This window comes from Anser cygnoides, chromosome 14 (genome assembly GCF_040182565.1).
Source record: "Anser cygnoides isolate HZ-2024a breed goose chromosome 14, Taihu_goose_T2T_genome, whole genome shotgun sequence".
Taxonomy (NCBI): Eukaryota; Metazoa; Chordata; class Aves; order Anseriformes; family Anatidae; genus Anser; species Anser cygnoides.
In genome coordinates, this window is record NC_089886.1 from 1405300 (window position 1) to 1433284 (window position 27985).

Here is a 27985-nt window from a genome sequence, read left to right on the forward strand (position 1 = left end):
CATCCGCGGCCTGCCCCTGGAGCCATACGACCGGTGCTGGCTGCCGAAATGGCTTCATCCAGAGCTGCGCTGCGGAGACTTCCCATGACGAGGGAAATGCAGGTTTCCCTGGGCTTGTCTGGGTGCAGGTGCCCCTGTGTGCACACACACCCTCCGGGCTGCAAAGAGCCCGTCCCCTCCTGTCCTGCCCCGCGTTGGCTTTACGGTGCGTGAAGTCCCCAGAGGGACCGGCCCCACTGCTCGCAGGACCCCCGGCACGCAGCGGAGCCCCGCAGCCCCTGCCTCCCCATGGCTCTGCGCACCCACCTCCAAGCACAGGTGGGATGCTCGCAGCTCACCCGCGGGGACGGCGAGCGGTTTGCAGGGCCCAGCATCGGCTTATGTCAAGGCTGCTGCAAGCTGCCAGCATTTTTTAATTGATTTATCTCCTGTCAGCTTCCTGGCAGGCTGTTTCTGTGGGGAAAGTGAGCGGAAAAAGGTCTAATGGTGCTGGGGAGACTCCAGCCCTGGCGCTACGCCGCGTCCCGGTGCGAGCCCTGGGGGGACGGGGCAGAGGGTGCCTGCGGGATGGGGCAGCCGGGCACCATGCACGCACTGCAGCCTGTTTGCAGTCACCCCCTGACTGCACAGAAGCACTCTGGGGACAGAAATGGCCTTGCAGCAAGAGAAGAAAGGGCTGGGGAGCACACGGGGAACCAGCACCGGCAGCAGGGGTAGCCCCACCACCCAGGCACAGGCAGAGGTCCCTGGCAGCGCTCCGGGCGCATGGGGGAGGAGGGCTGGATTAAATCCTTGTCTTTCACCTGGGCTGGAGTCCAGCCCCAAAATAGCAGTCCAAAAGCAAGATCACATGAGGGGAAAAAAATAGCAAGGAGAAGGATTATCCATACTTCCTTGTCCTATGTGGGCACAGCGCAGCGGCCCATGCTCCGGTGACGGCAGCGCCGTCTCAGCCCCACGCACCGCCACGCACTGCCCCAAGCTGGATTTTGCCCGGAGCCAACACAGCCCCGATGCCGCTGTCGGTCTGAGGGACACCGCTTCTGCTTGGAGCTCTTCCCACGAGCTGCCGTGAGTGGTGTGGGTGCGGGGCGTGCGGGCATCGCGCCGGGAGCTGCCCGGCCTGGGGGCAGCGGGGCGAGGGGCGAGGGGCAGGGTGACCCCCAGCAGCACAGCACCGTGCACCCCGACCCGGCAGCTGGGCGCCCCATGCAGCTCCCCCCCAGTGTCCCCTCTGGGCCATGGCCCCTGGAGAGCCACTGCCCTGCCCTGGGCTTTGCAAACCCTTCCCACAAGGTCTGCAGTGAGCTTCCGTGGTTCCTAATCTGCCATCGGTTTGCAGTTCAGCTGGGTGTTTGTGGCTGGGGAGCAGTTGGGGTTTCTTTGTCCTCTCTCCGGGCTCAGGGACAGAAAATGGGGAGGGGAGGCGGGGGCGGACATTTCAGTGCTGCCTGCAGGCTGCACTGGACTGAGCAGCACTTGCTCAGCCCTTCCAGCAGCACAGCTCAGAGGAGAGGAATGAACCCAAACCCGGGACCTGGGGCATCTTGAGGGGCTCATTTCAAACCAGACTTGCAGAAAGTTTTGCCTGTTGTCAGTGCTGCTTGACCCTGATTTGGGGGAAGAGCAGCAACACACGCTGCCTGGGTGCTAAACAGAAAGCAGCACCTCGTGTTTCCTCAAGGGAAAAAGCCACTCTATGGTTATTTACCGTGCTTCCAAACAACCCCAAGAAATGTATGTTATCTATGGGACTCGTAGCCAAGAAGGTCAGCAGATATTCGAGGCAGCGAGGTGAGGGAGTTCCTTACCTGAGGCAAGAGCAGGAGCCAGCTCTCAAAAGCCGTCCAGAAAGCCTAGAAAAACAGCGCGGGCATCTGCTGCCACCCGGGCTTCGCCCTGGGGCCCGGGCAGGGAGGGCAGCGCTGCAGGGCCCGCGGGGCCGCGGCGGCACCGTCAGCCTTTGGGCTTTGGCCAAGCCGCTCCTCGGCACGGGGACTGCTGCAGAGCTTCCAGCCACTGCTCGCTCTGCGCCTTGCGCGGGGCTGCCAGACGATTGCTCTCACCACAGACGGCTGCGTCCAGGCTGGGCAGGGAGGACACGACGTTAAATTTGGGGGGGGGGCAGGTGAGCAGTGCCACTTGCAGTGCCCAGAGCCGCCAGCCGCCTGGCACAGGGGGAGGCAGGCGGGGGGGCACAGACGAAGGCAGCTCTGTAAGAAGGCAGGGCTGCGTTTCCTAGCACTCCTTCACGAATAACCCGAACGCCTGCTGTCTGGGAAAAGCTCAGCCTAATTCAAGGGCAGTCGTTCTGGGGAGTCAGAAAAGTTCGGCTTCGTCTTGCTTGTTGTTCCCTTCCACTGTCAGCACGGGGCTACAATGGCAGGAGGAGATGTTGTGCGGGCTTGTTCCAACACACAGACAAACGGCAGAGAGCACGGAGATCCGGGGAGGCCAAGGGCCCACCCGGGCTGTGTCAGATGCGCTAAGAACGATCCCCACTCGCTGCTGTGAACTGCAGTGAACTGGGACATGTTTTTAACAAAACGTCTGGGCTTTGGACTCAGCTTGGCTGCCCAGACATACAGACTCCGTGTGAACCAGGACGGAAAGCGCATTTTAAGCAAGCCTCAGATAACCCTGGTCAAACAACGCTGCAGAACGCCGGTGGAGGCAGGCCAAGCTCCGCGTTCATCGCGCTTGCTTCTGTCACCGCTGCAGCCAGCACAAGCCCGGCGTCGTGCGCGTGGGTCAGCCCGCGGGCCCAGCACCCTTTTGCAGAGCCCACACCTGCACCAGGCACGGATGGATCCCCGCGTCCCAGGGGATACAGGTATCAGGCTCAGGGGGATACTTTATCAGGCTCCCGAGAGCGCCTTGGCTTTTAAGGCCGACCTCTGCCACCACGGAGCACCCCGGCACTGCCAGCACAGGGTGGGGGGGTGCAGAGCCCCCATCCCTACAGGTCAGCCTGGCACTCGTCGGGGCAAAGGGGTTTATTGCATCCCGGCAGGGCGCAGGCAGAGCTGTGGGGATGGGAATGAGAAAAGAGAGCGCAAGTACCGCTGCTCCTCCGCCAGCTTTCTCCCCTCTGCCCCCACGGTGCCGCAGCGCCCCGTGCCCGTGGCAGTGGCAGGCTCCAACCGAGCTGAGCTGAGCTGAGCTGAGCCTGCCCTGCTGCGGCCGGAGCCCGGCAGGTGCCCACCACCGGCATAGCTCGGTGCCTGGGGCGCTGTGCCCGGTGCCCCCAGTGTGCGGTACCCGGTGCCGGTGTGCGGTGCCCGATGCCTGGTACCCGGTGCCCACTGCCCGGTGCCCGGTGCCGATGAGCGGTGCGCGGTGCACAGTGCCCAGTACCCAGTGCCCGGTACCCGGTGCCCGGTACCCGGTGCCCGGTGCCCGGTGCCGATGAGCGGTGCGCGGTGCACAGTGCCTGGTACCCAGTGCCCGGTGCCTGGTACCCGGTGCCCGGTGCCTGGTACCCGGTGCCCGGTGCCCGGTGCCCGGTGCCCGGTACCCGGTACCCGGTGCCCGGTACCCGGTGCCCGGTGCCCGGTGCCCGGTGCGCCTCCCCGTGCGGCGGGCGGGGCGGCAGCAGCAGCAGCAGCAGGGAGCGCTCGGGCCGGAGCCGCGGCCGGGGGGGCGCTCCCCTCCCACCGCAGCGCCTCACCAATAGGCTCCGGTTTGCCTTTTTTTTTTTTCCCTTCTGTTTTTTTTTTTTTTTTCCCTATTTTATTTTTCGGTTCTCCCCTGCGCTCTGACACCAGCCCAAGCCCGGGCCCGCCGGCGGCAGCTCCTCCGCGGCACCGTTACGGGTACGTCCCCCCCCCGGGGATGCTGCGGGGGCCCGGGGGGCGCGGGGGCGCGGGGAGGCCGCGGTACCCCCGGGATGCGGCGGGGAGGGGGCGGGATGCGGCCCCCCCGGGACCTGCGGCTGCTCCCAGCGGCCGGGGGCCACGCGGGGCCGGGGGCTCCCCGCCTGCTGCTCAGCACCCCGTGGTGCTGAGGGTTTGGGGGGGGGGGCTTTAGGAGCTCAGAGCCGGGCCGGGAGGGGGGCAAAGCGAGAGATGTGGGATGTCAGGCACCGTTCCCTACCTGACTGCGCCCAGAGCCCCAGTCCTTGCAAGTGTCACCAGGCTGCTGCCTCCGGGAGAGAGGGATTTCCCCCTGCGATTTCAAAATGACTGCAAGTGAAACGAAGGCTTTGACCAGAAGCTTGTATCGCAATCTGAATCACAATCTTTAAAATATTTTGTTTTGCAAAACGCAATATTTGGAGCGTTTTAAGTTTTCTCCCAAATAGGACATTTGCTCAAGTGATACAGCACTATAAAATGGTCCTTTTTTAATAATAATTGTTAATAATAATAATTTCCTTTTTTAAAAAAAAAAAAGTCCTCAGGCCTGCCCTAGCAGACACCCAAGTCCCCCTCCAAGCCCCAGGGTTTGCCTGGACGCTGCTGCCAGCCGCTGTGTGGGAGCAGCTCCTCGCCTCGCCCCGCCGCCCCGCTCTGCTCCCCGTGCCTGGGGGGTGCAGGCAGGTGCCCCAGCACCACCCCCAGCCCTGCAGGCTCCCAGCCCCACACGGCTGTGGGTGATGTGCTGGTAGCGGGCAGCCCGGGCCCCTCGGGGCCCCAGCAGCGATCGCCTTGGAGAGCGCCCGAGCCTTACGGGAAGGTCGGCACAACCAGGGGTCTAAAGTTTAATGGGTTCCTAAGGGCAGGTTGGTGACGGTAGGGCAGGACAATGCCCGATTGTTCTCCCCAAAAGATGGGGTCAGCGAAGCTTCCTCCGGCCGCCGCCGCAAGCACTCCACTGGCTCGGGGCGTGCAGGAACGCGCACTTGGACTGGGGCTGACCGGAGTTCGGGTCCACCGAGGTCTCCGGCCAGAGCCAGCTTCGCAAGCCCTTTGGATAAACTTTCCTTCCCAGCTCCACCCTAGCCCAGGGGATAGGCTTTCCCTCCCAAGCTCCCCAAATGACTCTGGCCTTCCTCCCACTCCTGAGACCTTGATCTTCCTCCGGGCCGCGGCAGCTCCTCATGCAGCTGGACGCGGCTCCTTCCACGTTGCTCCCCGCCGGCGGGGCTCTGCCTGCCCGCTGCTCCCCCGGCTGCAGCCCCACGTCCTCCGCCACTATGCTGGGAGCAGTTACCTGCCCTCGGGCCCCCCTGCGCTTGTTTTGCCAGTGTTTTCCTCTCTGCCAAATGGCGTGAGCAAGCTGAAATGCTCACGGATGTGGGGGGGAGCAGCAGGGACAGCAGGGGCTCAGAGGAGGTCCCCAGCTCCATGCTCAGCACCTGCTCCTCCCAGGCAAGGCAATCGGAGCTTGCAGCATTTCTTCTTTGTATTTGGTGTCTTTGGTTTGGCTTCGACAGCAGTGAGCAGCTCAAAGCATCATGATGGTGAGGAGTCAGGGCTAAGTGACAGGGTCTGTAATGACATTAACCACAGCAGGTTCATTCCAGTCTGCCCCCTCTTATTTCAGTGTGCTGCTGACGCGCTGATAGAGCAGACCAAAAGCAGACCCTCCTAAACGTTTGTTTTCTCTTCTGATGCCGAGTCAGAAAATAAATAAATAAAGAGCAAACCAGAGCTTAGCAGTCAGAAAGGCCCTTTTCTTTCCTTTGTAACAAAGACGGGTATTTTCTGCCTAGAAGAGCTGTGACCCAGGGAGCGTGGCTGCTCTGGAGCAACGCGATGGCAGGCCAAGGCAGGAGCAGTGCCCACGCCTCCTGGCTGCAGGGGCAGATGCTGCCCGGGGCCGGCCGTGGTTCGGTGCAGGCCCGCAGGTGTGTGACCGCCAGCCCTGCCCCGGTCCTCAGCTCCCGCTGCTGCCGGCAGCCCAGCAGGTGCCTGCAGGTGCCTGCGTTTTCCACTCTGAACTCGCAGGGACTGCGCATACCCGTCACAAGGAAAATTCCCGAGGTCATTTCAGAAGCGCCACTCCCAGTTTCCTGCAGCGATCAATCTCCTTTCGGCTCCGTGCAGTTTTCACCAGCTCCTAGGGGCTGGATGAGGCCCCTAATTAGTGCAGGAACCCAACCAAACCGCAAGTGGCCCCATCCGGTTCGCAGCATGCCCATATTCGCATGAGCAACAGTACGTGGGAGGAGGCATGAAAAAGGATTTTTAAGAGACATTGCAATCCTGAACCACAAGCACACACATTTCAACAGGAAATAAGCCTCGCTTTAGGGTACTAATTAAAGAAAGTTGTAACTTTTCAATGAGGAGGCAATCACCAATTTTCACTTTAATGGTGCAATAATTGCTAGCTGGAGGTTGAGCCGGCTCCCATCTCGTGCTGCCTGCGCATCCCAGGCTCGCCCCTGGAGGAGGCTCTGGCTTTGCAGGGCTGCGTCCTCCCCGCGGCCCCCCACGACCACCCCGCTCCCTGTGCAGCACCAAACGCCACCGGCAGCCACCCGGAGCTGCCACAGTCGGGTGCTGGAGCCCCGGCTCCGGCCGGGCAGGGGCTGACCCACCGGCCTGGCAGCACCCGGGCACGAGCACTGCTGCTGCAGCAGGCTGAGCAGACAGAAATAAACGCAGGGGAACATACACATCTTACAGAAACTGCCGTTAGCTTTTGGCTTCTCCCTGGCAGGAAATAAATGAGATGATCAGGAGAGGCTGCTGCCCTGAGCCTGGCACAGTGTCAGGGTGCAGTGCGCGCGGCCGTGCTGCCCTGGCCCCGGCACCCCTGCAGCTCCCGGGCAATTCCCATCGGAGCGGGGTGCCGGAGCCCTGCAGTGCTTAAACACCCGCCTGGTAACTGCACAGCGACCTCTGTAAGTGCAGCTGGGGCTGCCTTGGTCCGGCCTCCCCCGCTGCCAGAGCAGCACCTTCCTCCCCAGAGCCTCCGGGGCGCCAGCCGCAGTAATGCCAAGTATGTTTGCCTCTTGTGTTAACCCCCCCTTTAATCATCCTTAATTTCGTAACCCCCAAAATCACAGGAGTTGGGATGAGATGAATGCATTCCTCTCTGAATTAGGGCTCAGAAATAAGAGGTTGCGAGGAATGGCGAAGAAAGGTGGTCATTAACCACAGGTCAACCCAAAATGCGGTCATTAACCACAGGTCAAGCCAAAGCCAGCAGCAGCCCCAGCAAGATCTCAGCAGGCAGAGCCCGGCCGGCCCCAGCCCCGCCAAGCCCAAGCAGGCAGCCCCGGCCGAGCTGGGGGCTCACCCACTAGAGAGGGGCGCAGCCCCCCGCAGCTCGTAGCCTGCGCAGAGGGAGGGGAACCCTTCCTAGGAGCCACGAGCAGGATGCCAACAGAAAGCTACGGGACAGCCTGGGTACCCGGGGAAGGGCAGCGCTGGCACCGTGTCCCACAGCCCCCCGGTGACACGGCCGGCTGGGCACGGCGCGCAGCGCTGCGTGACACAGCACGCAGTGATTCACGGCTGGGGCGTTTTTTAGAAGTCTTATATTCATTTTGTGCAACTGCATGTGAATGATTATCGTTTGGGCTGGCGGCCTGGCCGGGTTTGCTTTTTAAACGGCTCACAATAGAAATCTCTTTGCAGAAGAATTTGTTGAAAACCAGTTCAGCGAGAGAGAGAGGAGCTATTGCTTCGTCATGCTCTCTCAGCCCCAGCATGTTGTGTGGCCTGAATAGATGCAATAATCCTCCCTTCCTCTCTCCATTTGTTAAATAAGAAAGATGCCTGACTCAGTGGTTCTCAGTAATAGCACTTACTATTTTTTGCCTTGCATCCAGCACCAGATTATCTTATTTGAATGCTGCTGCTGCAGACAGGAGCAGACGCTGCAGCCTCGCGGAGCAGTTCCCGGGCAGCAGGGAGCAGAGCAGCCCTGCCCGGGACCTGCAGCTGGCACGGCTCTGTCTGCCACCAGCCCCTCTTTCCTTTCTGAAATTTCACGTGCAAATGAAAACAGCGGAACAAAATAACTCCATTTTCCTGGCTGCTCAATCTGGCAGATGAAGGCTAATACAAGCCCTCAGAGCACCACGGTTAATATCTATGGTTTCCTTTGAAGAACAGCTAATTCACAGCCAGTGCTAAATATTACTCTTTTAAGTCCAGCACGGCATCTTAACGCACCTTTGTACCACAGCTTAAAGCCTGCTGCCCCCGCAGCCCCCACCTTGGCTCTGCGCCTGCCCCTCGGGGCGACGTCCCGGCCCCGTCTGTCCCCCAGACTCCCGGCGTGGGGCTGCCTGCTCCGAGCCGTCCTCCCAAGCCCCGCTGGTTGCCCACAACGGTCTAGACACACGGCCGTGGATGACTCACGGCCTTCTTGCGCTCAAAACGTTTGTCCCCGCTTCTGGCTCTTAATTTAGATCCGTGCTCTAAGAGGAGAAATCTGGGCGTCAGCCCTGACCTTGGGGCTTTTCTTCCCACGCCTCTGGCGTTAGCAAACCGCTGGTCCCACCTCGGGCCAAGCACTCACCCTTGCAGGGACCTTCCTTCTGCCAAAATTTCTATTATTTCCATGCCAGGTGTGCAGGCGCCCTCGCAGGCTCGGCTCCCCGCAGCATCCCCAGCCCACGGGGCTCGGGCAGCTCGCCCAGCCCGCGAGCCAACCCTCCGGGCACGGCCACCGCGGTTTGCTCCGGGTGGCCCCGGTGGCCCTGAGCCCTTTCGGGCTGTGTTTGGGGCACAGAGCCCCAGGGCAGGCGCCCCGAGCCCGGTTTCTCTCTGCTCTCATCCCGGTGCTGCCGGGGCGGACAGGAGGGGGAGATCTTTACCGTAACAAATCCCAGCCTGTGCTCCAGGACGGGAACTCCACGCTCGCACTGTTTGCTTGTACCAGGGGCACTCTGCGAGCCACAAACTGCCTTGGAAATGCTGCCGACTGTTGGCGCTCAGCGCCAGGCAGCCCGGCTGCTTTTCTGCACATCTCCCCACTCTGCTCTGCCCTGGGCAGTCGCCCACAAGCGGCCATCTGCCCCAGGGGCTTTCTGCAGCCCCTGTGCCATCCAAGCAGGAAAGGGACCGCCCGGCCCCCTCCGCACATCTCCAAACCTCCCAGAGCTCCCTGCACAAAGCCCTTTCACCTGCCTGTGGCCTGGCAGCTGCCCGGAGTTGCTTTGCCTTTCACAGGCTTTTTTCCCCCAGAGAAGTCATTCGTGAATTTTCTAACAGCTGCACATCCTTACGGCGCACGTTCATGTTGTATGTAAGACTACCCACGTGGGTACATTCTTGGTTTAGGTTGCTGGCATTTTCCCTTAGATCCGTGTGTCTCTGCCTCCCGTCACCACCGGCAGCCCTGGCCAGGTCTCTGGGGGCCAGCAGGACCCCTTGGTGCCTCCTCCACCAGGTGCGGGTATCTAAAACTGCACTTTCCTTGGTGGTGGTAGCTGGTAACGGGGATGAGAAGGGCAGGGGAGCCTGCAGAACGCTGCTGCCTCGCCTCGCTGCCAGGGGAGTGCAGCAGGGCCGGGGCCGGGCTCTGTCTCGCCCGGAGCGGTGCAGAGCGGCCGCGTGCTCCTGCCTGCTGGCACCGCGGCCACTCCGCCGTCGGGGCAGGTGTCTCACGGGGACCGCTTTGGTGCCGACCTCTTCGCAGGCGCAGGTGCCTTGGTACACTGCTGTCGGGGACGGGAGGACCAGGGTTAGGGCTGTCTCCTGCCGCGGGCTGGCACCAGCAGCACGCCGGTCGCGCTCCTCTCCGAGTGGCAGCGGGGCGCCCAGCAGGCAGCGCGGGGTCCCTGGGGCTGAGCTGAGAAACCCCAAATCTGGCCTCAGGCCATGTGCCAGAGAAGCAACCTGCCTTGCTCTCCCGGCAGCAGGAGGGGAGCACGCAGCGGGCTCACTGGCTGAATGCAGAGGCGTTATCCCCCCCCGTTAACTCTCCTGTGGGGCTTTTTTATTTGTTTTGTGGCTGAGCCTCTCACCCGAATTAACGAAGATTCAGCTTGGAGCTTGCCTTGCTCCAACAGAAGGAAAGATCTCTCATCTGAAACTCTCCCTGCATGTTCTTGTGCACCACGGTTTCACACTGTAAGGCATTTTCTCCAGCCCTCAAGGCACGCGGATAAGAAAATTATTATTTATCGGAGGATTTTCCCTGTAATTATTATCTCAAGCTTTTGTTGTGCTGTTAAGTTATTGAGCAACAGTGTGCGTGGCAAAACACAGCCCAGGCTGTTTACTCAGGCACCCGTAGCTACTAGACACGGCATTTAAAGGAAGATATTAAGCAGCAGAATTAAGAACAGAATTCTCCTAGGCAGTTTTTCTCAGAACGTAACACGACAAGCCATATAGCCCTTATACAAATATTTTAGAACGAACATAATTAACTCCCTGTGCATTTTCAGGGCAGTAAATCACTGCTAAGCTTATAGCGAACCCAGAAACCGAGTGATTTTCCTTGGAACAACGGAGACTGAGACTCTGCCGGAGGAAGCCTGATTTCTGAGTGATGATATGTCTACTGATGGTTAACCACGAGTATGGCTGTGAGGTTTCACTTGGCCTGGAGATGAAACCCTCACTTCCAGCATTCTCCTCTTCTAGGGGGAAGGACACGGTATAAAGTCTGAACCCAAACGCCAATCCCAGTTTTGAAGCCTGAGCCAACCCTTGATTAAGTCTGGCCGTTCTTCAGAGGGCCAGCTGAAGGAAGTGTTACATCTGACAACACATGCAAATTGCTGCTTTTCGCTCCTAATTCAAGCCTCATGCGTTATTAGCAACAGCACGCTGACATTTTGGACCCGTCTGAGTGATGAGAGGTTGGCACGGGCCCGCAGCTGATAGCAGGGCGAAGGAGAGGGGCAGTGACAAGGCACCGGCCTGGAACGGGGCCGTCGGCAGGGAGCTTTGCTTGGGCTGGGAGCACAGGGTCAGCGGGGACTCAGCCCAGCAGGAGAACCACATCAGCCCCTTGGCGTAAGAGCACAGCATAGAGTAAAATTTTGGGGCTAGAATCTGTCATTTGGGGTCGGCTGATGGTTTGTCTGGGCAGAGCTGGTCTGCAAGCAGCCGAGCTCCCAGCTGCAAGCAGCCACGCTTCTCATCTCCGCATCTACTCGCTCCAAGGGAAAAGCTGGATAAAAGTGCCCATAGCCGGAGCACAACCAGATGCCGCGAGAAGCCTGCCCGGGGCCAGGTGCGGCGCTGGCTGGCTGCCGTCCGTCTGTCCGTCCGTCCGTCCGTGGGCGCCTGGGGCCGGAGCCAGCGGCCGCGGGGCAGCCACACCTGAGCCCAGACAGCTCCCGGCTTTGTGGTCTGACATTTTGCCCAGCGTCCTGCCTGGACACCGGGGGCGGGTGGCAAGGGGGGGGGGCGGTGACATTTGCGAGCCGGGCAAGCGTCACCCAGCTTAACCTCCCTGCCCGCTGGGGCCGGGGGAGCGGGTCCCCAGCAGGGTGCAGAGGGGCACCCACCGCCACCCCCAGGGCATCAGCAGCCCCGGCAGCCCAGAGCCTTCATCCTTGGGCACCCAAGTCGAGGCCACGAGGGCTGGGTGACCCGTGGCATGTTTCAGCAGCCGGTCCCACCTGCGGGTGGGTCTCGGTCGGTGCGAGCGAGGGGCCGGGGGCAGCGCTGCAGGAAAGCGAAGGAACGGGAGGATGGGAGGGTGCCAGTGCCAGCCTGCGCGGGGGTCCTGTAAAAGGCAGCACGTGCCCTCTGCTAGAGGGAAGGGGAAACCCTTGGTATGCGCACAACACCAATTACCTTTTGTAATTTCTGGTAAATGCTGTAAACAGCACCTTAAAGCACGGAGAGGAGCAGATCCCTTGCTGGGGAGGGAGCACGCCGCGGGAGCAGGAAGGAGCAGCAGCCACCCCCGGCTCCCCCCGGCCCCCAGGCAGCTGCATCGCCTCCGGCTCCAAAGCCCAGAGGTGAAAGGTGCCCCCTTGCAACACATCTCCCACCTCCTCCTTCGCTGGAGAAACTGAGCTCTTGTGCTCTGTCCAGGGTGTTCTTTCCATGAGACAGGTCCCACACATCTGGCGAGCACCGAGATTAATGATTAAATCCCGCACACGAGGCCATGGGATTTGCATCTGCAGCCGGCGCTGCTCACGGACGTGTCCACATGCTTGGTCCGAGCCCAGGCAGGCCACGGGGAACGAGACCCTCCTGGCAGAGCTCCTGCTCTCCGGCTGGACCGACTTCAGGAGCTGGGGCTGTAATTAAGTTAATCACCAGATTGCAGAAGGGTGTGGGTGGGGAGGTGGGAGAGGCTGGAAGGTAATTAGAAAGCAGATCATCACTTTGTTTTCCTGTCTCCCCACGGATGCCACCGCTCTGCTGAGATGTTGTGCTGGACGTCCCGGCCCGGAGAAGCGCAGCCATCACACACGACTTGGCAGGGAAACGTTCGGCTGCCGGCAGGGCATTCCCACGGGGCTGCGCGCAGCTCTGTCCCTGGGACGTGCACGCTTCTCCAAGGGCTTCCCCGCGGGGCACAAAGAGGGGACGGGAGCTGAGGCAGTGTCGGGAGGGTTTGACATGGCCATGGCGAGGCCAACCTTATGGCGTCCCAGCGCTGTGCTGAGGGTGGAGAGCAGGAGATGGCGACTGTGGGCAGAAGTGAAATCAATTCCCACAGCTTTGGTCACACTTTAGAGCACAAATTCCACTTACAAAGGGTAAAACCTGACTGATAAAAATGCCATTAGGCTGCTAATTCTATTGCTAGAAATAAAACCACCTTACCGTAAACGCTGACTAGAAACAAGCCAATGCTTTCTGCTGATATGCACTGAACGATCTGTTACGTATTCACCGTAGGCTTTGCCTACTCGTTTATTAAGCCCTCCTCTGAGGATCCGAGGAACCACGGCCGTGCCTTGCACCTCCGGCCGTGCTCCTGGGCCGCCGCAGCCCGCTGGCTGTGCCCGTCACAGCCCCGACTCCGCCACGCTGCGGGTCCTGGAGCCACCCGTGCACGAGGAAACCTCTCGCTGAGCTCTGATCCTGCCTGCATCTGGCATGGCCTGTTACTCCTGGGTGAGGAAATCCGTCCCACACAGCGGATCTCTAAGACTTGCAATTAATAAAATCCCTGTTTATCCAAGCAATTTTTCCTCGGCAGGCTCGGGCAGCTCTTGGATCGCCCCAGCCAGATCCCTGAAGCCATATCTGTCAGCCCTCGTGCTTCAGGAATCCACCAGGGCAGACAATGCATGGAGGAAAGCCAGAGCCTAAATTATTTAAACTATTTTACCTGTTGTAACCATTCTCATACATCCTATCTAAATTTCCTGGGAAGAGAGCTGCCTGAAGCCAAAAGCAGGACTGGGAAATGAGCCCATCAGGAGGCAGCGCAGTCTTGTGGCACCCTGGGATAAATATGATTTCTGTTTTAATGGAGAAAATAACACGTTCCAGAGTGAAACCAATTGCAGTGTTCCCACTGAACTCACCAGGGCCTAATTCTGAGGACACTGATCTCATTAAGCAGAGTCTGAGAAAACCCTAACAAATCCTGAGTTTGGCTGTCTTTTGTTTGGAGCTTTCTCTACGATCATCATCTGATCATCTAAACGACAATTGTTACTAACTGCGCTTTTCACCAACGCCTCCAAACTTGTTCTGAAGGGATGCTCAACAGAGCCCATCCAGAACATTTCCTCCCAGCCCTATAAAAGGATTGTATCCAAGGCCAAGAAGCGTTTCAATGAATTTGAGCTGTTCTAGGCCACGGCTAGTGAGACGTTTCTGGGTTCCCATGAGCAGCAGCCGGGTGCTTTGCAATGAAGACAGAAAGGGCTCACCTTACCTGGCCGCTCCTGAATCCAGGGATCACTAGCAATCCTGCAGGCTGCCAACCTCTCGCCAGCACCATCTTTGTAAAGGGAACAAAGGGGGAAACCGTGCCTTTTGGCCAGTGAACCTGCACTGATTTTAAAACGGGAAGGGACGGGGAGCCCCCTGCTCGCTGCCCCAGCGCACCCGCTGGCTTCTCAGCTCGCGCGGAGCTCGCCTGGTGCCGGCAGCGTGGCCAGCGCCCAGCACTCGCTCGGATGCTTTCAGAGTTTGGGATTTCACATCAGAGCCTTTGGTTTGGCAGCTGCAGCAGCCGGTGATAAAGCCTGGAACCGACCCCGAACTTCTCAGAATCCCTCAGCTCCTGGGGCCTCGCGCCCGGCTCCTCTCCCCACTGCTACAGGGAGCACGCACGCGGCCGCAGGTCAGTGGGACATGGTCAGAATTAACATCTGGGTTCAACTGTCTTCTTAAGTCCTTTTTTTATCTCTAGAAAGCTCATTTCTGACCTGGGAGGTTTTGACGTCTGCCACTATTAGATGGGGTAAATCCAGATACCGGATTACACAAAATTCCCGTAAAAAACTAGCATTTTCTTGCCAGAAGTATAATAGTAGGGCCAGGAGTGGTACTGTGCATAGAGTACCGACTACACGGTCATAAAAGTATGAGAACAGCAACAGTATTTAGCAAGGAGAGAATGGGAGTGGAAAATTGTGTTCATTCAGCTTCTCTTGTGGAGTCAAAGGCAGCTGGCGAGCACTGAAGGTGTTCTAAAAATAGCAAAAAACCTTAAAAGAAATACATGAAAATGAAGAAACAATTTCCAGCAGAGCTGCTCTGTTAAAGCTATCCATAGATGCACTCAGCCGTGCAGACACGCAAGTAAACAAGGGAAGCACCAGTCTGCACCTCACCCACGTTGGCTGCGGCGCAGCGCTGCTGAGCTCCTGCTCTGAGCCCTCGGCTGCGGGAGGTTTGCTTCTCACTTCTCTCCACCACCGGCCCGGGAGATTTCTGAGAGCCTTTTGCCCTCAGAGGAAGGTTTAAGAAAAGCTTTATTTCCAGCAAATTACACCATGCTGCTGATGTTGATTAATGCTCGGCAAAGCACTGAAGCCTTATCTACCACGCTGAGTGACTTGAAAGTTTTCATTCAGAGAAAGCATGGCAGACTATCGGTATTAAATCTGAACTACTACAAGAAAATTATGATTTCTCAATACAAAAGAAAAAAAAAAGTGTTGGGAGCAGAAACTCTAAGTACCTAATTCCAGCTGCCTGACAACTGTGTTAAAAAAAGGATTTCAAAGCTGTGCTTCAGGAGCCCACCAGCTGCCCTGGAAGGCCACCAGGATGCATAAAGCTCCTCCTGAGCAGCCCTGGGCCTCGTCACCGAGCTCACTGCAGGGCATCAGTGCTAGCACCTTCAGCCTGCCACCTAGCTATCAGCTTACCACCAAAGAGCATTTCCAAAAATACCGGGCTGTGTCAGACGGGACAGCAAGGGGCTCTTGCTTCCAAACCCGCAAAATCTGAACGTCCCAGCTCTGAGCCTGACGCTGCTTTTGTTCATTTAAGCAGCAAGAAAACCAACAGAGATGGTCGTAGAACTTGTTCTGACTTCTGCAGAGAAAGGTTAATGCTTTTGGCTTTGCAAATAGGTGCAGAGCGAGACCACGCCTCGGGGAGATGCGCGATACGGGGCAGAGCTGGCCGGCAGCCGGTTTTGTGAACCAGATAAGCACCGAAACAGCTCCCTGGGCACATCAGCAAAGAGCTGGGGAAGCTCTCGTCTGATAAAGCGCGGCTCGCTAGGCGCCGCTCCAGAAAACGTGACTCCTGAAACAAGATCAGAGTGATCCTGCGGAAAGGGCAGTGGGGAAAAGTTTAAAATAATAAGTGGCCGGGGCCCTGCGCTTTGACCCCGTGCTCCGCTGCCGGCCCCGTGACTTCACCCCTCCAGCTGCGGCACAGCACGGACCGCGGGTCAGCTGGCGAGGGGCCCGTCCTGAACTGCTTGCTGCCAGAAAGAGTTCAGGCCTCGGATGACAGAGAACGCTTCTTCCTCCACGGCTGTTTTCCTCCCCTAGGAAATCTCGCTGTTCTAATAGCGACCCCAAAGGGACGCGTCTGAAAGAAAGGGATGAAGCCTGTGAGCTAACCGAAGTCGGTCGAAACGGCTGGGCATGTCTTCAACAACAGCAACCAAGTCTTTACTTCCAAGGTTTTAGTTTTTAAGTGATCAAAACTTAAAAAAAAAAAAAAAAAAAGGCAGTTTCACATATTTTTGTCTTCTGCAGACTTTGGGGATCCACTTGGAGGCATAGTTTCCCCTCCTTGCAGCTGCATTTGTGAAGTTAAATAGTTAGGATCTTACAGCCAAATGTTTAGAGATTATACACACACATCGAGAAGCAGATAGCTGTGTGTGCGCGTGTATTGCCGCGAGTTGCACTCCCGGTTATCTCCCAGGTCACTGGGAAACACACACGCTATGATACCAGTTCAATCCTAATTCAACAGTGACACAACTCAGTGCTAAATAGATGTTTTCACTGTCTGTAAACAACATAAATACATATAAATAGCGAGCATATAACAATTCCCATATATAGCTCTGGGAATAAATGGCACTTAAAGTAATTTCCTCTATCTAGGTTTATCCTGTGCCCTGTCTTTTCCCGTTCATAAATCCACTTCTCTGTAAGCACTAGGGAATGTTGCACATGAGGGTCAGCGTGTTCAAGGCAGACTTTAAATGCAGTTTCTAGGCCAGGCATCTGGCTTTGTTTCAGCTGGGATACCAGGGTGCACAAACATAATATAAGCTATCCTCAAAGCTCCTTTTTTTCACATGCATTTGATCACCCACACTCGTGCAGGTAAATCTCCTGCTCACTGCCCAGGCAACGAAAGCCTCCGGTGCCCTCGCTTATTGCCCGTAACATCGAAATTTTGTCCTGACCCTAAGCACGTCTGTGCCTCAGCCAGGTGAGATGCAGAATGCCAAGACAGGAAGAAATGTTTGCTTATCTAGCAGCGTGTGTGCAGTCCTAGTCATAATCATGACTGAGAGGTATAATAGTGGAGAGAGTTATTAGCCTGGGCTTCCTGCCTCCTGTGGGCTCCAATCAGACGCTGGGTGTTTTCAGACTTTTTCTCGAGTGTGTAATTTTAGTGCGTACGTCAATAGAAAGCAGAAAGAAAACAGCGATCGCTACGACACAATTAAAAGGCCCCCGTCCCTGCCGCCGGTGAGCAGACGACCACCAGCCCTCCCACTCCGGGGAGCATCACCGCGCGGGCTGTGTCACCACCACGGCCACGTGAATCACCTGCCCCGGCCCCCTCCCTGCCTGCCCCTTTATAAGCGTGGCACCGCGCGAGGAAGCTCGCCGCGCCCGCTCTCACCTCCCCATCTCTTGCAGCCTGGGCACCAGCCGCCGGCAGAGGCTGAGGCATGGCCGAGGGGGAGATAACCACGTTCACCGCCCTGACCGAGAAGTTCAACCTGCCCCTGGGGAACTACAAGAAGCCCAAGCTCCTGTACTGCAGCAACGGGGGCCACTTCCTACGGATCCTTCCCGACGGCAAGGTGGATGGGACGCGGGACCGAAGCGACCAGCACAGTAAGCACGCGCGGCGTGGCTGCTCGGCTCTCCTGCTTGCTCCTGTGCCTGGCGCTGCCTTGGCTAGCTTCTTCCCTGGGAAGCATCCCGGCACACGGCTGGGAGCGGGGCAGGCAGCGAGGCTGACTGGTCCTTACTGGGATCATGGGCGGGCAGAGCGCCCAGGGCACGACTGAGGTAGTAATGGGAGCTCGGCTGCTTACGAGCAAGCTGGTAGCTGGAAAAAGGGGCTGAGGAGGAGCTGCACGTGCTGTGTATGGCCACGGCCATCACACCTGGTTGGACGTCCCCCGGTGCTGCCCCTCGGCCCGAAGGCTCGGCAGGGATGTGGTGTCTGCTGGCAGCGCCCCCGCCCTGCTCCCTGCGCACAGGGCCCCGACCCTTCTGCGTGCAGCACGCGTTTTATCTGTGCTGTGCACATGGTGTCTTCTTGCCTTCGGTACCTTCCCTTTCCCCTAATGTAGCAGATTAAATTCCTGTGGGATACAGAAGTCCAACAGCAGCAAGAATCAGCCAAAAGGGAGTTATATTGTGACTCGCGGCTTTAAAAATGCATGGATGGCAAGGAAAGGTGCCCGTCTGCCCTTTCCAGAAGTTCCCCGTGCCACCAACGGCACTGACGGCTCCTTCCCTCTCCCTGCCAACAGCTCACACCACCAGAGCCAAGCCCGCGGCCGAGGTGCTGAGCTCTCTGGCTTTGACCGAGCTGTGCCAAGCCACCAGAGGAGAGCTGCACGCCTGGCCTGACGCAGAGCCCCCCGCCCCCATTGCGCTTTCAAAGTGCTTGAGAGGATTTGGGAAATTGTGCCCGAGGGAGCGGGGCAGGCAGAGCGGCTCCTGGGGCACAGGGGTTAGGGCTGGGGCCGGATCCTGCCCCTCCCTGCTCACCCTGCTGGGCAGCAACCTTTCTGCAGCCTGTGTACACCGTACCCCCGGCGCTTACTGGAATATAGCTGGGATCTGCCAGGCTCCTGTTTGGTTAGAAAGAAGCACTGGGAGGAGCCCAATTAGCCTTACAAATTCTAAGAAAAGCATTTTTTTTTTCTTTAAACCACAAGTGTCCACGTGGCTTTCTCCCCCAAAGTCAACCTTTCCTCATGTTACTGCTGTTTCAAGAAGAGGCAGTTTGCGCAGAGTTTCAAGTACAAACGTCATTCCCCTGCCCTTCACAGCACCCTTGGCAGTGTCAGGGAGAGCCCAGCACTGCAGCCCCGAGCCCAGCACCCCCTCCCCGGGGCTGCCCCCACAGCGAGCATCTCCCCTCCGGCCACCGGTGCCAGCCCCGGCACGCTCGCACCTCGCCGGCTGCCGTCCTGGCCGTGTGTTTGGGAACCTCTGCCAGCAGGGAACCTCCTGCAAACGATCCCATAAACGTGGATATCCGACCGTACAAATATTTACAGAGGAAACTCCGCGCAGGGCGGCGTGCCAGCGGGAGGTACGCCTCTGGGCACCGAACGCCGCGCGCTCCGGGGTCCCTGCCCGCGTGCTCCTTGGCACCAACGCTGCTCCTTGGCCAAAGTGCCCCCCCGGGGTGTAACAGGAGCAGAGCAGGATGCTGGCCGCTGCTTGCACAGCTGCTGCAAGCACCAGGTGGCACGCACAAAGCCAGGTCCCTGCGGGTGTTGTGCCCTCTGAGCCAGGTAGGGCCAGCGAGGGACCAGCCACAGCCGGGCAGTGCCTGGAGGGGGCACCGGGAAGGGGGAGATGCTCCGGGAGGGACCAGGCTCAGGAACAGCCACCCTCCAGCATCCAGCAAGGGGCCGGTGTGTGCGGCTGCATCGCAGCTGGCATCGCCGTCCTGCAAGCAGCTGCCCACGCCCATGCGCGTGGTGCTCCAGATAAATGCTCAGTTGCATCTGAAATTGCCTCGCCAAGTGCTGGGCACAAGATCAAGGAGGATACCTAATGGGAAAACAAAAAGTCACTCGTCCTGGGCTCTCAGCACCCAGCCCTACGTATTGATTCCTTCCCTGGTCTTTTGCTGCAGCACTCGGGCATCCCAAGCTTTCATCGTGAAATGAAAAAAAACCTTACCAGAGCATTTTAGGCTCTTGAGGATGAAGCCCAACTCATTTCCAAAACCAGCCTTACCTTCTCTGCTTTGTGCAGTTACTTGAAGGAGCAAACTCTCTGTACAGAGCTGTGAAAGGACTTGCAAGAATTGAAGCACCCTCCCCTGGACAGTTTTGGGGGCAGCTCCGTGGCTCTGGTCCCACTGCCCCTTCCCCGGCCGGGCGGGTGGGATGCAGCACCGCGGGAGCACCAGGCGGGCTGGGGGCTGCAGCCCCGCCGTGCCCCCACCAAGCCCCTCCGGCTGAGCAGGGAGCACCAGAAGCGAGGAACGGACCCGTCGCAGCAAAGATTTCCCTGGGACCTGGCTTCTGCCACACTGAGAGGCCACACTGCACGCTGTTCTGGAAAGGATTAAATAAAGAAAATTAAAAAAAAAAAAAAAAGGAAGGAGCTGGAGCGAAGGCGTCTGCCCACACTTCACTCAAACCAACCCCAACATTTCTGTTACAAATCTCTACAGGAAAAGATCAGGAGAAAAAGCTGACTTGGAGATGGGAGCGATAGTTTGGAAGAGCTGGGGTTTTGCACGTCACCCCGTGTACACCCGCAGCTCCCCGCAGGTGCCGACGCGGCCGCTCAGCGCGTGCCCACGGCTGCGATGCGCGCGCTGCTGGAACCGCGTGCGGGAGAGCCACCCCCCGGGCTGCACCCACACCGCCTCTGCCCCTGCCTTCTCCTGACAAATTCATTGATCAAGAGCTAGAGCCAAGCTGTAATCACTGTAATTAGCTAAGGAAGGAAGAAAGGAACCCACAGGGGTAAAATAAGTAACCGCACAAAGGGGAAGGTTAAGCGGGCTGGGGAGGGAGGTGGCGCAGACGCTCGGCCTGCTGCTGACCCAGCTCGCCTCCCACGGCAGGAGGACAACCAGGAGGGGTTTTTTTGTTTGGTTGGTTGGTTTTTTTGCCTTGGCATTGGGAGCCCGAGCCCAGGGCTGCTCAGGGAGCCCGACACCGTGGGCTGTGCCGGTGGCCGCACTGCAGCCCATCGCTCTGCACCGGCAGGCCCAGATCCCAATCGCTATCGAACACGTGCCTCCTGCTCACATCAGCTGCAGCAATAACAGGCACGGCTCACGGACATCTGCAGGGCGCCCGGGTTGTTCTCCGGGGTGAAGGGCGGCGCTTGCTGCCCCTCTGCAGCGCGCAGGAGCTCCCCAGCTCCCCGACTGCGCCTGGCAAGGCGGCCTCCGACGGGATGCTTTGGGGCACGGTTTCGAAACGCCGGCATCTGAAGTCTGTCTGTCCCCGGTTTAGCTCTCAAAATACTTCTTCATGTGTCACTCCTCAAGTGTCTTGTCAAAACCACATGAGAAATTTGTAAATTAGAGCCAGAATTAAAACCCCAATCTCCTGTGTCCCATTCCAGCGTCTTAACCAAAAGGCTGCCCTTCCTTTGATGTAAAATAAGGAAAAAATTGGTCTTTGGTTCCTAAAACATGGCTATGGGGTTTCTTTGAAGGGGAGGGCACAGGGAGATGTTTTCATTACACTCTGTACTGTTTCTTATAAACTCTTTATAACCCAAGCTTCAGCACCAAAATACCCTGCTAACTTTCCTAGCAGCTTAGACATTATCTCTCACATTTATTTTTCCCCTTTTCCTATTTTCCTCTTATTTTTGTTGTTGTTGTTTTATTTTTACTTTCAGTTCAGCTCCAGCTAAGCGCGGAAAGCGTGGGTGAGGTTTATATAAAGAGCACCAAGTCTGGGCAGTACCTGGCAATGGACACCAACGGGCTCTTGTACGGCTCGGTAAGCACGAGGCTCCTGTGGGACCGGGCACCGAGAGGTTTTGAGGTCTGCAGAAATCTCGTAGCTCTGAGTAATGCAGACCGCAAGCAACAATTAGCCTCTGTTTGTTATTTTGGCAGCTGGACGGCCACTCTTCGTCCAGCTTTATTTTGGGGGGCGGGAGGAATAAACAAACAACCCAATAGCACCATTTGCAGCCCTGCCTCGAACACTTGACAAACACCACGAGTCGTGCTTGGAGCAGCAGCTGCTCCCTACCAGCCCGGCAGCTGCTGGCTGCAGGACCGGGACCCCCGCAGACCCCGAGCTGTGCCAGCTCCAGGGCTCTGTGAGGGGACCGGGGGCTGCCAACAGGGCTGGGGTGAAGCAGAAACCTCCCTGGGTTTTCCCTCTGCATCCCCAGTTCTCTGGCGCCGCACCAGAGGTGGTGACAGCACCGGCGTGAGCAGGATGGTGTGGGGAAGGAGCTCCTGTGCCCAGGAGCCATAGGACACGGCGTCACCAAAAATAATCCGGGTCTTTGAGAATAGCCCATTTATAGCTAAGTGCGCGTCACGTAATCCTGTCGGCACGCTTCCTAGCCTCGCCAGAGAGCTGCTTTGTTCCCCGTGCTCAGCCCCTAAACCCGCAGCCAGCACCGATCACTGCCAGAGCAGGAGCATGTGCCAGCACCAGCTTACAGAGAGCGGTGCTTGGCTCAGACGTTGCCAAATGAAATGCCCGGGTCAGGGACAGGGCCCTGCCGGGTGAGCCAGGAGCAGGCTAGGGAGATAAATCAAGGCCCCGTACCTGCACGCTTCACATCACCTCGGCAGGGCACAGAGACGGGGCAGGTGCTCACTGCCGCCGCCCGCGGCTCTCTTCCAGCAGCTACTGGGCGAAGAGTGCCTGTTCCTCGAGCGGATCGAGGAGAACCATTACAACACGTACGTCTCCAAGAAGCACGCCGATAAGAACTGGTTCGTCGGTCTGAAGAAGAACGGGAACAGCAAGCTGGGGCCACGGACTCACTACGGGCAGAAGGCGATCCTCTTCCTCCCGCTGCCCGTGTCGGCCGACTGAGCCCCCACCCCGACCCCGACCCGAGCCCCCCGTGCCGCCCTCCCTCTCGCTGCCCCTCTTTGGCTGGTCTGGCAGAGCCAACCAAGCGTTAGCGCTCCGAGCTTTAGGTAAAGGCTTTAACAAAACCAAACCAGAGCTACCCAGCCCCGCACGACGCTTCGCAGAGGTGGTGGAGAACCCCGGCACCTCGGCCTCACCACGCTGCCTGGGGTCATGCTGGGGGGCTGAGGATGTCCCGGGACAGCCGGGCACAGGGGACGTGCACCTTCCCAGCCCGGCTGCCCTCCTGACCCAGCACCTCCCCGGGCACTGCGTTAACATATTTATCCATCTCAGCACGTCGCTGCTAGTACGCCCTCCGAGCCATTCCAAACCGCACCGTTATTCATGCCATCGAGTCAACGCCTGGTGAGACGCTTGCAGATAGCCTCGTCGTGCTAAGCTAAACTAACAGCAGCCAAAAGCTCCGAGTCCTCGACATCTAAGCCTTCCTTCCAACATGAATACTGCTATATTTCATGCTAATATCAACCATATGTTATTTGTATTTATTTATTAAGTAAATCTGTCTCTTACGCAACCTGTCAAGAAGTGCTTGTAGGCACCAACACGCCGATGTTATCCTGGGGAGGACAGAGCAGAGCGGGAGTGATCAAACCTGATTTGGGGGCTCTGTGGAAAAGGCACCGGGGCCCCTTGGTGAGTCTGGGGTTCGGCCATGGCGCGATGCAGCCCGTGTTCCCCAGTACGCCGCACCTGAGGCCCACACACAGACGTGGCCGGGCACTGAACGGACTGAACTGAGTACGGACAAAGGCAGGGAGCTGCAGGGAGCCCCACGGGTCGCAGCAAAGCAGCCGTGTCACAACGCTATGCCAGGCAGGCCGCTGGCACCACGGCAGGGCAATGCACTGGGGCCCAAGTTAAGGCCAGTCCTCTCCGTCGTAGATGGAACTTTCAAGCTGTAAATAAAACGTGCTGGTACAGCGGCAGAATAATAAAGTTTGATATGAAATATTGGAACAGGCTACGTTTGGTCTTCAGTTAAAAGAAGCTTGAGAAAAAAAATGTCTAAACCTCTCTGGGAGCTGGAATGAAGTGCAGTGCCTTACCACAGGGATGTTTTGCGATGAGATGACAAAAGGCTGTCACTCAGCTGGCAGCACCCAGGCAGGGACACGTGCACGGGGACCCCTGCACTGGGATGTGAGGGTGACACAGCCTTGTCCTGTGCTGCAGGTGCTGCTTCTGCTCCAGAGACCACGGGGTCCACCTGTGGTGGTTGAAATGCAGCCGATACACAAGGTTCAAGGCTCTGTTTCTGTTTCAAGGAACAGCAGGGAAAGGCTGGAAGGACTCCCCAGTCTGCACTGGGGACCATTACCCAGTCCCAGTACCACTGGGCAGCCAGAAGCTTCCCCCGGTGAGGGCCCCGGCACAGAGCGAGGTACCCGGTGCGCTGCCAAGAGTCCGAGCGGATGCTCCCACTGCATGGAGGGGGGCAATGGTCTTCATGGCCTCTACAGCAATAATCAGCATTTTGCTATTTCTAGCATATGTGAAAAGAATCGACTGTGCAATTCCTACGGGGGAAAAATATCCAGGAGCAGCAGGACTTGCTGCCGTTCAGGTGGCTGAGGGGCGAGGTGAACATCCTGGGCAGGAGCTGGGCTGGGGATGTGCACAGAGCCATGGAGCCTCATGACTCCTAAATGCTTTTTCCAGTGCTTCCTTTCCTGCAGTCAGGGCCTGACTTTCCTTAGTCAACAGCAAAAGAAAAAGGGAAAAAGAGGCATTTAGGTACCCAGGGTAACCAAGGTTGTTAAATATTACATCGTTGAATAATAATTACAGGCCAGTGGTGGAAAGCACTCCCATTCGGATGGGAAAAGACAGGTAATCACATTTATTTTACCTTGTTTTTGTATAATAAGTCCTTGGAAACAGTAGAAGTGTGTACTTGGCAGGAGCACCGCAGCAGCTCAGCCGCTCTCTCCAGCTCTTTGCAGTGGGAACACCACTAGGTGAGATCCGCAGCATATTCGCAGAGCTGAACAATGGACCTAATGTTTTCATACAAAACTTTCTGAAGAGTGAAAACAAACAGCATTCCTGCCTGCACAGCTTGGGGCCGATTCCTGGCTCCGCGGGGCTGGTGCTCACCTGCAGGCTGCTCCTCGCAGGACCCACTGGGTGCTGCCCACACGGGTGGGTGCGCAGGGAGCCCCCAAACCCAGCGAGGGGCATGCCAAACCCAGGGGCCCCCGCTCTGAAACCAGCGGGACGTTTTCATCACTTATCTCATCCCAGTTCACAAGTAATAATGACAAACGACACTGGGGGCTGTCGACCACAAAACCGCCCCGAACAGGCTGGGCAGCCGAGCTGGCAGGGTGCAAGGAAGGAGAAATGCCCGCAGCGAGGCCCCGGCGATGTGGGGAAGGCGCCGCCTGCTCCTGGCACGGCCGGGCAAGCCATCTCCACGTGGGAGGTGGAGACAACAGGCGCTACGGGTCGCGTATTTCTGCGGCAGTAATTAGCCACTAATTATTGCACTCCAGCATTGCTCTGCTAATTACTGCACTCCTGAAGTTCTGCACTCGCTGGCTCTGAAGCCTTCCCCGAGCGCTGACAGCCTCGTCCCCACGCGCCCTCCCAGCACGTGGCGCGCTGCCATGGGAAGGGGGAGCGTGGCGGTGCCAGTGCCGCGGGGCCAGGCGGAGCAGGGCCAGCACCAGCACCCTCCCCAGACGTCCCCTCCATGTCCCTCCTGTGCCCCACATCTGTTCAGGGGGACTGCATGAGCACCAGCTTACCAGGCAATTCCTGCTCTTCCTGGTCACCTTCAGGTAGCGAAGCCTCCATGCACTGCCCACGGGGAGGGTCGGCTGCAGGGTCTTGGGCTGCACACTTAAAGCTTGAAGAACTACAGGTACCACTTTGCAGCTTTCACTTACAATCCCTAACAACCAAAAAGGCACATTTTTACTCTGTACACCAGTTAAAACATTTTAATTAATAGGAAGAAGAAAATAATACTTGTAAAAATCTACTCAGCTTAAGCACCTTTCCTCCACCCCCAAAAAATTAAATGACAGTAGCGTATCTTGGGGTTTTATCAATATTCTGGTGTCACAGGTAAGCAAGATGGCTCTCCCTAAACTAGCAAATACCTGGGGCCATTTTGCAGCGCTCCCTTATTTTATACATCCCAGCACATGCACCTTAACTCATAGCAGGTGCACACAACCCCATTACAAAAGGCTAACAACTAACGATTTATCAGCTGTGCCACCACCACAAACCATGCACAGGTTCTTAATTACTTGGGCAGGGAGGTGAAATGCACCCTTCTGAATCACGGTGGCACTGCGGGTCCTGCAGCAGCAGCACTGGTTTGGAGACGGTGCCACTGCTCCCCACCAGGCTGAGCCCTGCAGTCTCTCCTCTCACTGCTCCTACAAACTTACTATTCCTTAATGGCAAGGGATAAGAGTCAGGAAGCCAGACATTTAAACCAGGACTTAGCAGTACCCAGCAATGACCCAATATCTGCCAAAATCCCGGCTTTAGGCCGATGAGCTGCAGGAGGAGCAGGACAAGAGAAGGGCCCGGCCACCTGCCCTTCCCCAGGCACTGCTGCCAGGGCACTGCCAGCGCTTGGGAAATGCTGCAGACGATGTTTGCAATGGCAGACACAAAGATTCAAGCTGGAACAAGATGGAGCGATGTGGACAGCAAGCAACATCAACAGCTTGCTTAAATATTGTGATAATTTTCCCCGTGAAATGCCGGGCTGTCACTCAACCAAAGAAATGAGTGAGTGCATGAACAGGAGATCCGGGTTTCTAATTAAACTGGAAAGTTGGAAAATGTAATACTGGATTTAGCTGTGCTGCCTTCCAACACCTCATTAACCGCAGGGCATTCCTCTCATTAGACTTCTACGCTCAGAAATTACCACCTCAGATACGCACTTGACGCCCAACTGGGGGAAAATGTCAACACTTTGTCTGAAAAATAATCCCTAAGGAAGCCACAGTAATTGCTTCAGACAGACGAACAAGCAAGGATGACGTTACCCAGAGAAACCACACTCAGCTCGGAGAGTTTTGTCCTTAGGGTGAGAGGTGAGGGGGAAAACAAAAAAGACTTATAAGATGTATTAGCGTAATTACGCTTGAAGCTCTTCCCCAGCACGCGCAGAGAGGGCAGGTGTGCTGCACGGGGCCGCCGCTGGTGCCGCCCCTTGGCCACCACGGCAGCCGCTCACCAGCACGACGACCCAGCACGACGATGATCCCACGCTGAGGCTTCTTCCAGCATCCTGCAGCGCGGGAGGAGGCGGCGCAGGGCAGGTGCGGTGCCGGGGGATCCCATGGCCCCCTCTGCCCGCGCTCCCTCTTGCTCCTGCTCACGTCCACGCACGGCTCCGCTGGGCTGCGTGGTGCGGCAGGTTGGCCGGCCAGATCCGCAAATCCACTGAAAGCTCGGCAGCCTGCGAGCTCGGCCAGCACGCCGTCAGCCACGCACAGCACCAAACCGCAGAGCTCTAAATCTTGGGCGCTCCCGGCTTTTGTTTGGCTCAGGAGTCCTCTGCCGAGATTTAAAACCCGGCTGCTTGTTCCTGTTAAATGTTTATCCTGCACCAGGAAGGGCATGAAAAGTCACACAAACTATTGCGCTAGAAGAGCTGGAGCTATTTTTTAAAAATATCACACTTTACATTAAATAAACAACCCTCTGACACGCCGCCATTTGTTAGGAAAGAATGTAAATCTGGGTCTAATGGCTCCCATATGTTCCCCGGGGATGACATGGAAATGCCCATGAAAGGTAAAACGCTGGGAAGGGCCGGGCGGCACCGCGGGGCTTCGCCGCAAGGTATGCTAGAGGGTGGCAGCACCCCGGGGGACGGACGGACTGCCCGGTCCTTCTGTCCAACGGAGCTGCTTTTAAAAGCGAGGGGGTGCCCGCTCTGACCTTAGCAGTCCCTGTGCCCCTGGGGACGTTACTCCCCGCAGAAGGGACCTGTCTGACATCTGAGGCGCTGCCTTCCTTGCGCTCGCTGGGGCTGCTGTGGAGTGGGACCCGGGGCGCGGGGACCAGGGGTGGCAGAAGGCTGCTGTGCGCCATAAAACCCCCCACAGCCCCTGGAAACGGCCTGGCAGCGTGGTCCGATGCTCTGGGGACCACCTGGGGGACGCAACTGGGGACAAAACCCCGAATCCTGGGGGCGAGGGCCGGCCACCTGCTGCCCCCCGGCCGCTCCCAGCACGATCGGGTCCGGCTGGCTCCAGGCTGTCGGGCAGCGCTGTGCTGGGGCGGACAGACCCCAAAAAAACCCCACGAGGTGCCAGGACCCCCCGCTGCCCGCTGCCGGACCCTCCGCCCCCCCCCGCCGTGCGCTCCCGGTCCGAGGCCGGCAGGGGGAGCTGCGGGGGCGCGGCTGCGGCGGGGGCACCGCGGGGGGGGCTCGGGGCGCACCGGGACCCCCGGCGCTGGGACCGGGGGGGGGGGCTCGGGGCTCCCCCGGGACACGCGTCCCGCAGGGCGGCCTCCCCTCCCTGCTGCCCAGCGGGGTGCTTGGCCCGGGGGACAGCCCCGGCCCGAAAAGCCAAAGCAGGCGGAGCGAGGAAGCCCGAAATGATCTGTGATTAAGCTCGGGGAGCTGCTGGGAATCCGAGCGAAAGGAAGGCTTTGGGTTTCCGCCGCTTTCCTGCGGTTGGCATTTTGGAAAGGCTGCCGGAGGACACACACA

The 27985-nt window shown here is 58.1% G+C and overlaps 1 protein-coding gene and 1 long non-coding RNA gene across 6 annotated transcripts; one reads left to right on the forward strand and one right to left on the reverse strand.

The window, feature by feature from the left end:
• The first annotated feature begins 894 nt into the window (after positions 1 to 894).
• On the forward strand, positions 895 to 23247 carry FGF1 (fibroblast growth factor 1). 4 transcript variants are annotated; one of them, XM_067005460.1, is made up of 4 exons: positions 895 to 1071; positions 17132 to 17332; positions 21059 to 21162; positions 22030 to 23247. In XM_067005460.1, exons 2-4 carry the CDS (start codon positions 17164 to 17166, stop codon positions 22222 to 22224), a joined length of 468 nt encoding a protein of 155 aa, XP_066861561.1. In that variant the 5' UTR covers positions 895 to 1071; positions 17132 to 17163; the 3' UTR covers positions 22225 to 23247. The 4 variants fall into 4 exon arrangements, with proteins under 4 accessions (XP_066861561.1, XP_066861560.1, XP_066861563.1 ...); XM_067005459.1 differs by lacking the exon at positions 895 to 1071 and adding an exon at positions 3682 to 3815; XM_067005462.1 differs by lacking the exon at positions 895 to 1071 and adding an exon at positions 3682 to 3815 and having other exon boundaries at positions 22033 to 23247.
• On the reverse strand, positions 22761 to 27596 carry LOC106032820 (uncharacterized). 2 transcript variants are annotated; one of them, XR_001205055.3, is made up of 4 exons: positions 25291 to 27576; positions 25041 to 25186; positions 24140 to 24287; positions 22761 to 23982 (listed from the first exon to the last, which is right to left on the reverse strand). It is a non-coding gene; the product is annotated as an uncharacterized lncRNA (long non-coding RNA). The 2 variants fall into 2 exon arrangements; XR_010834938.1 differs by having other exon boundaries at positions 25041 to 27596.
• Between the last annotated feature and the right edge of the window lie 389 nt (positions 27597 to 27985).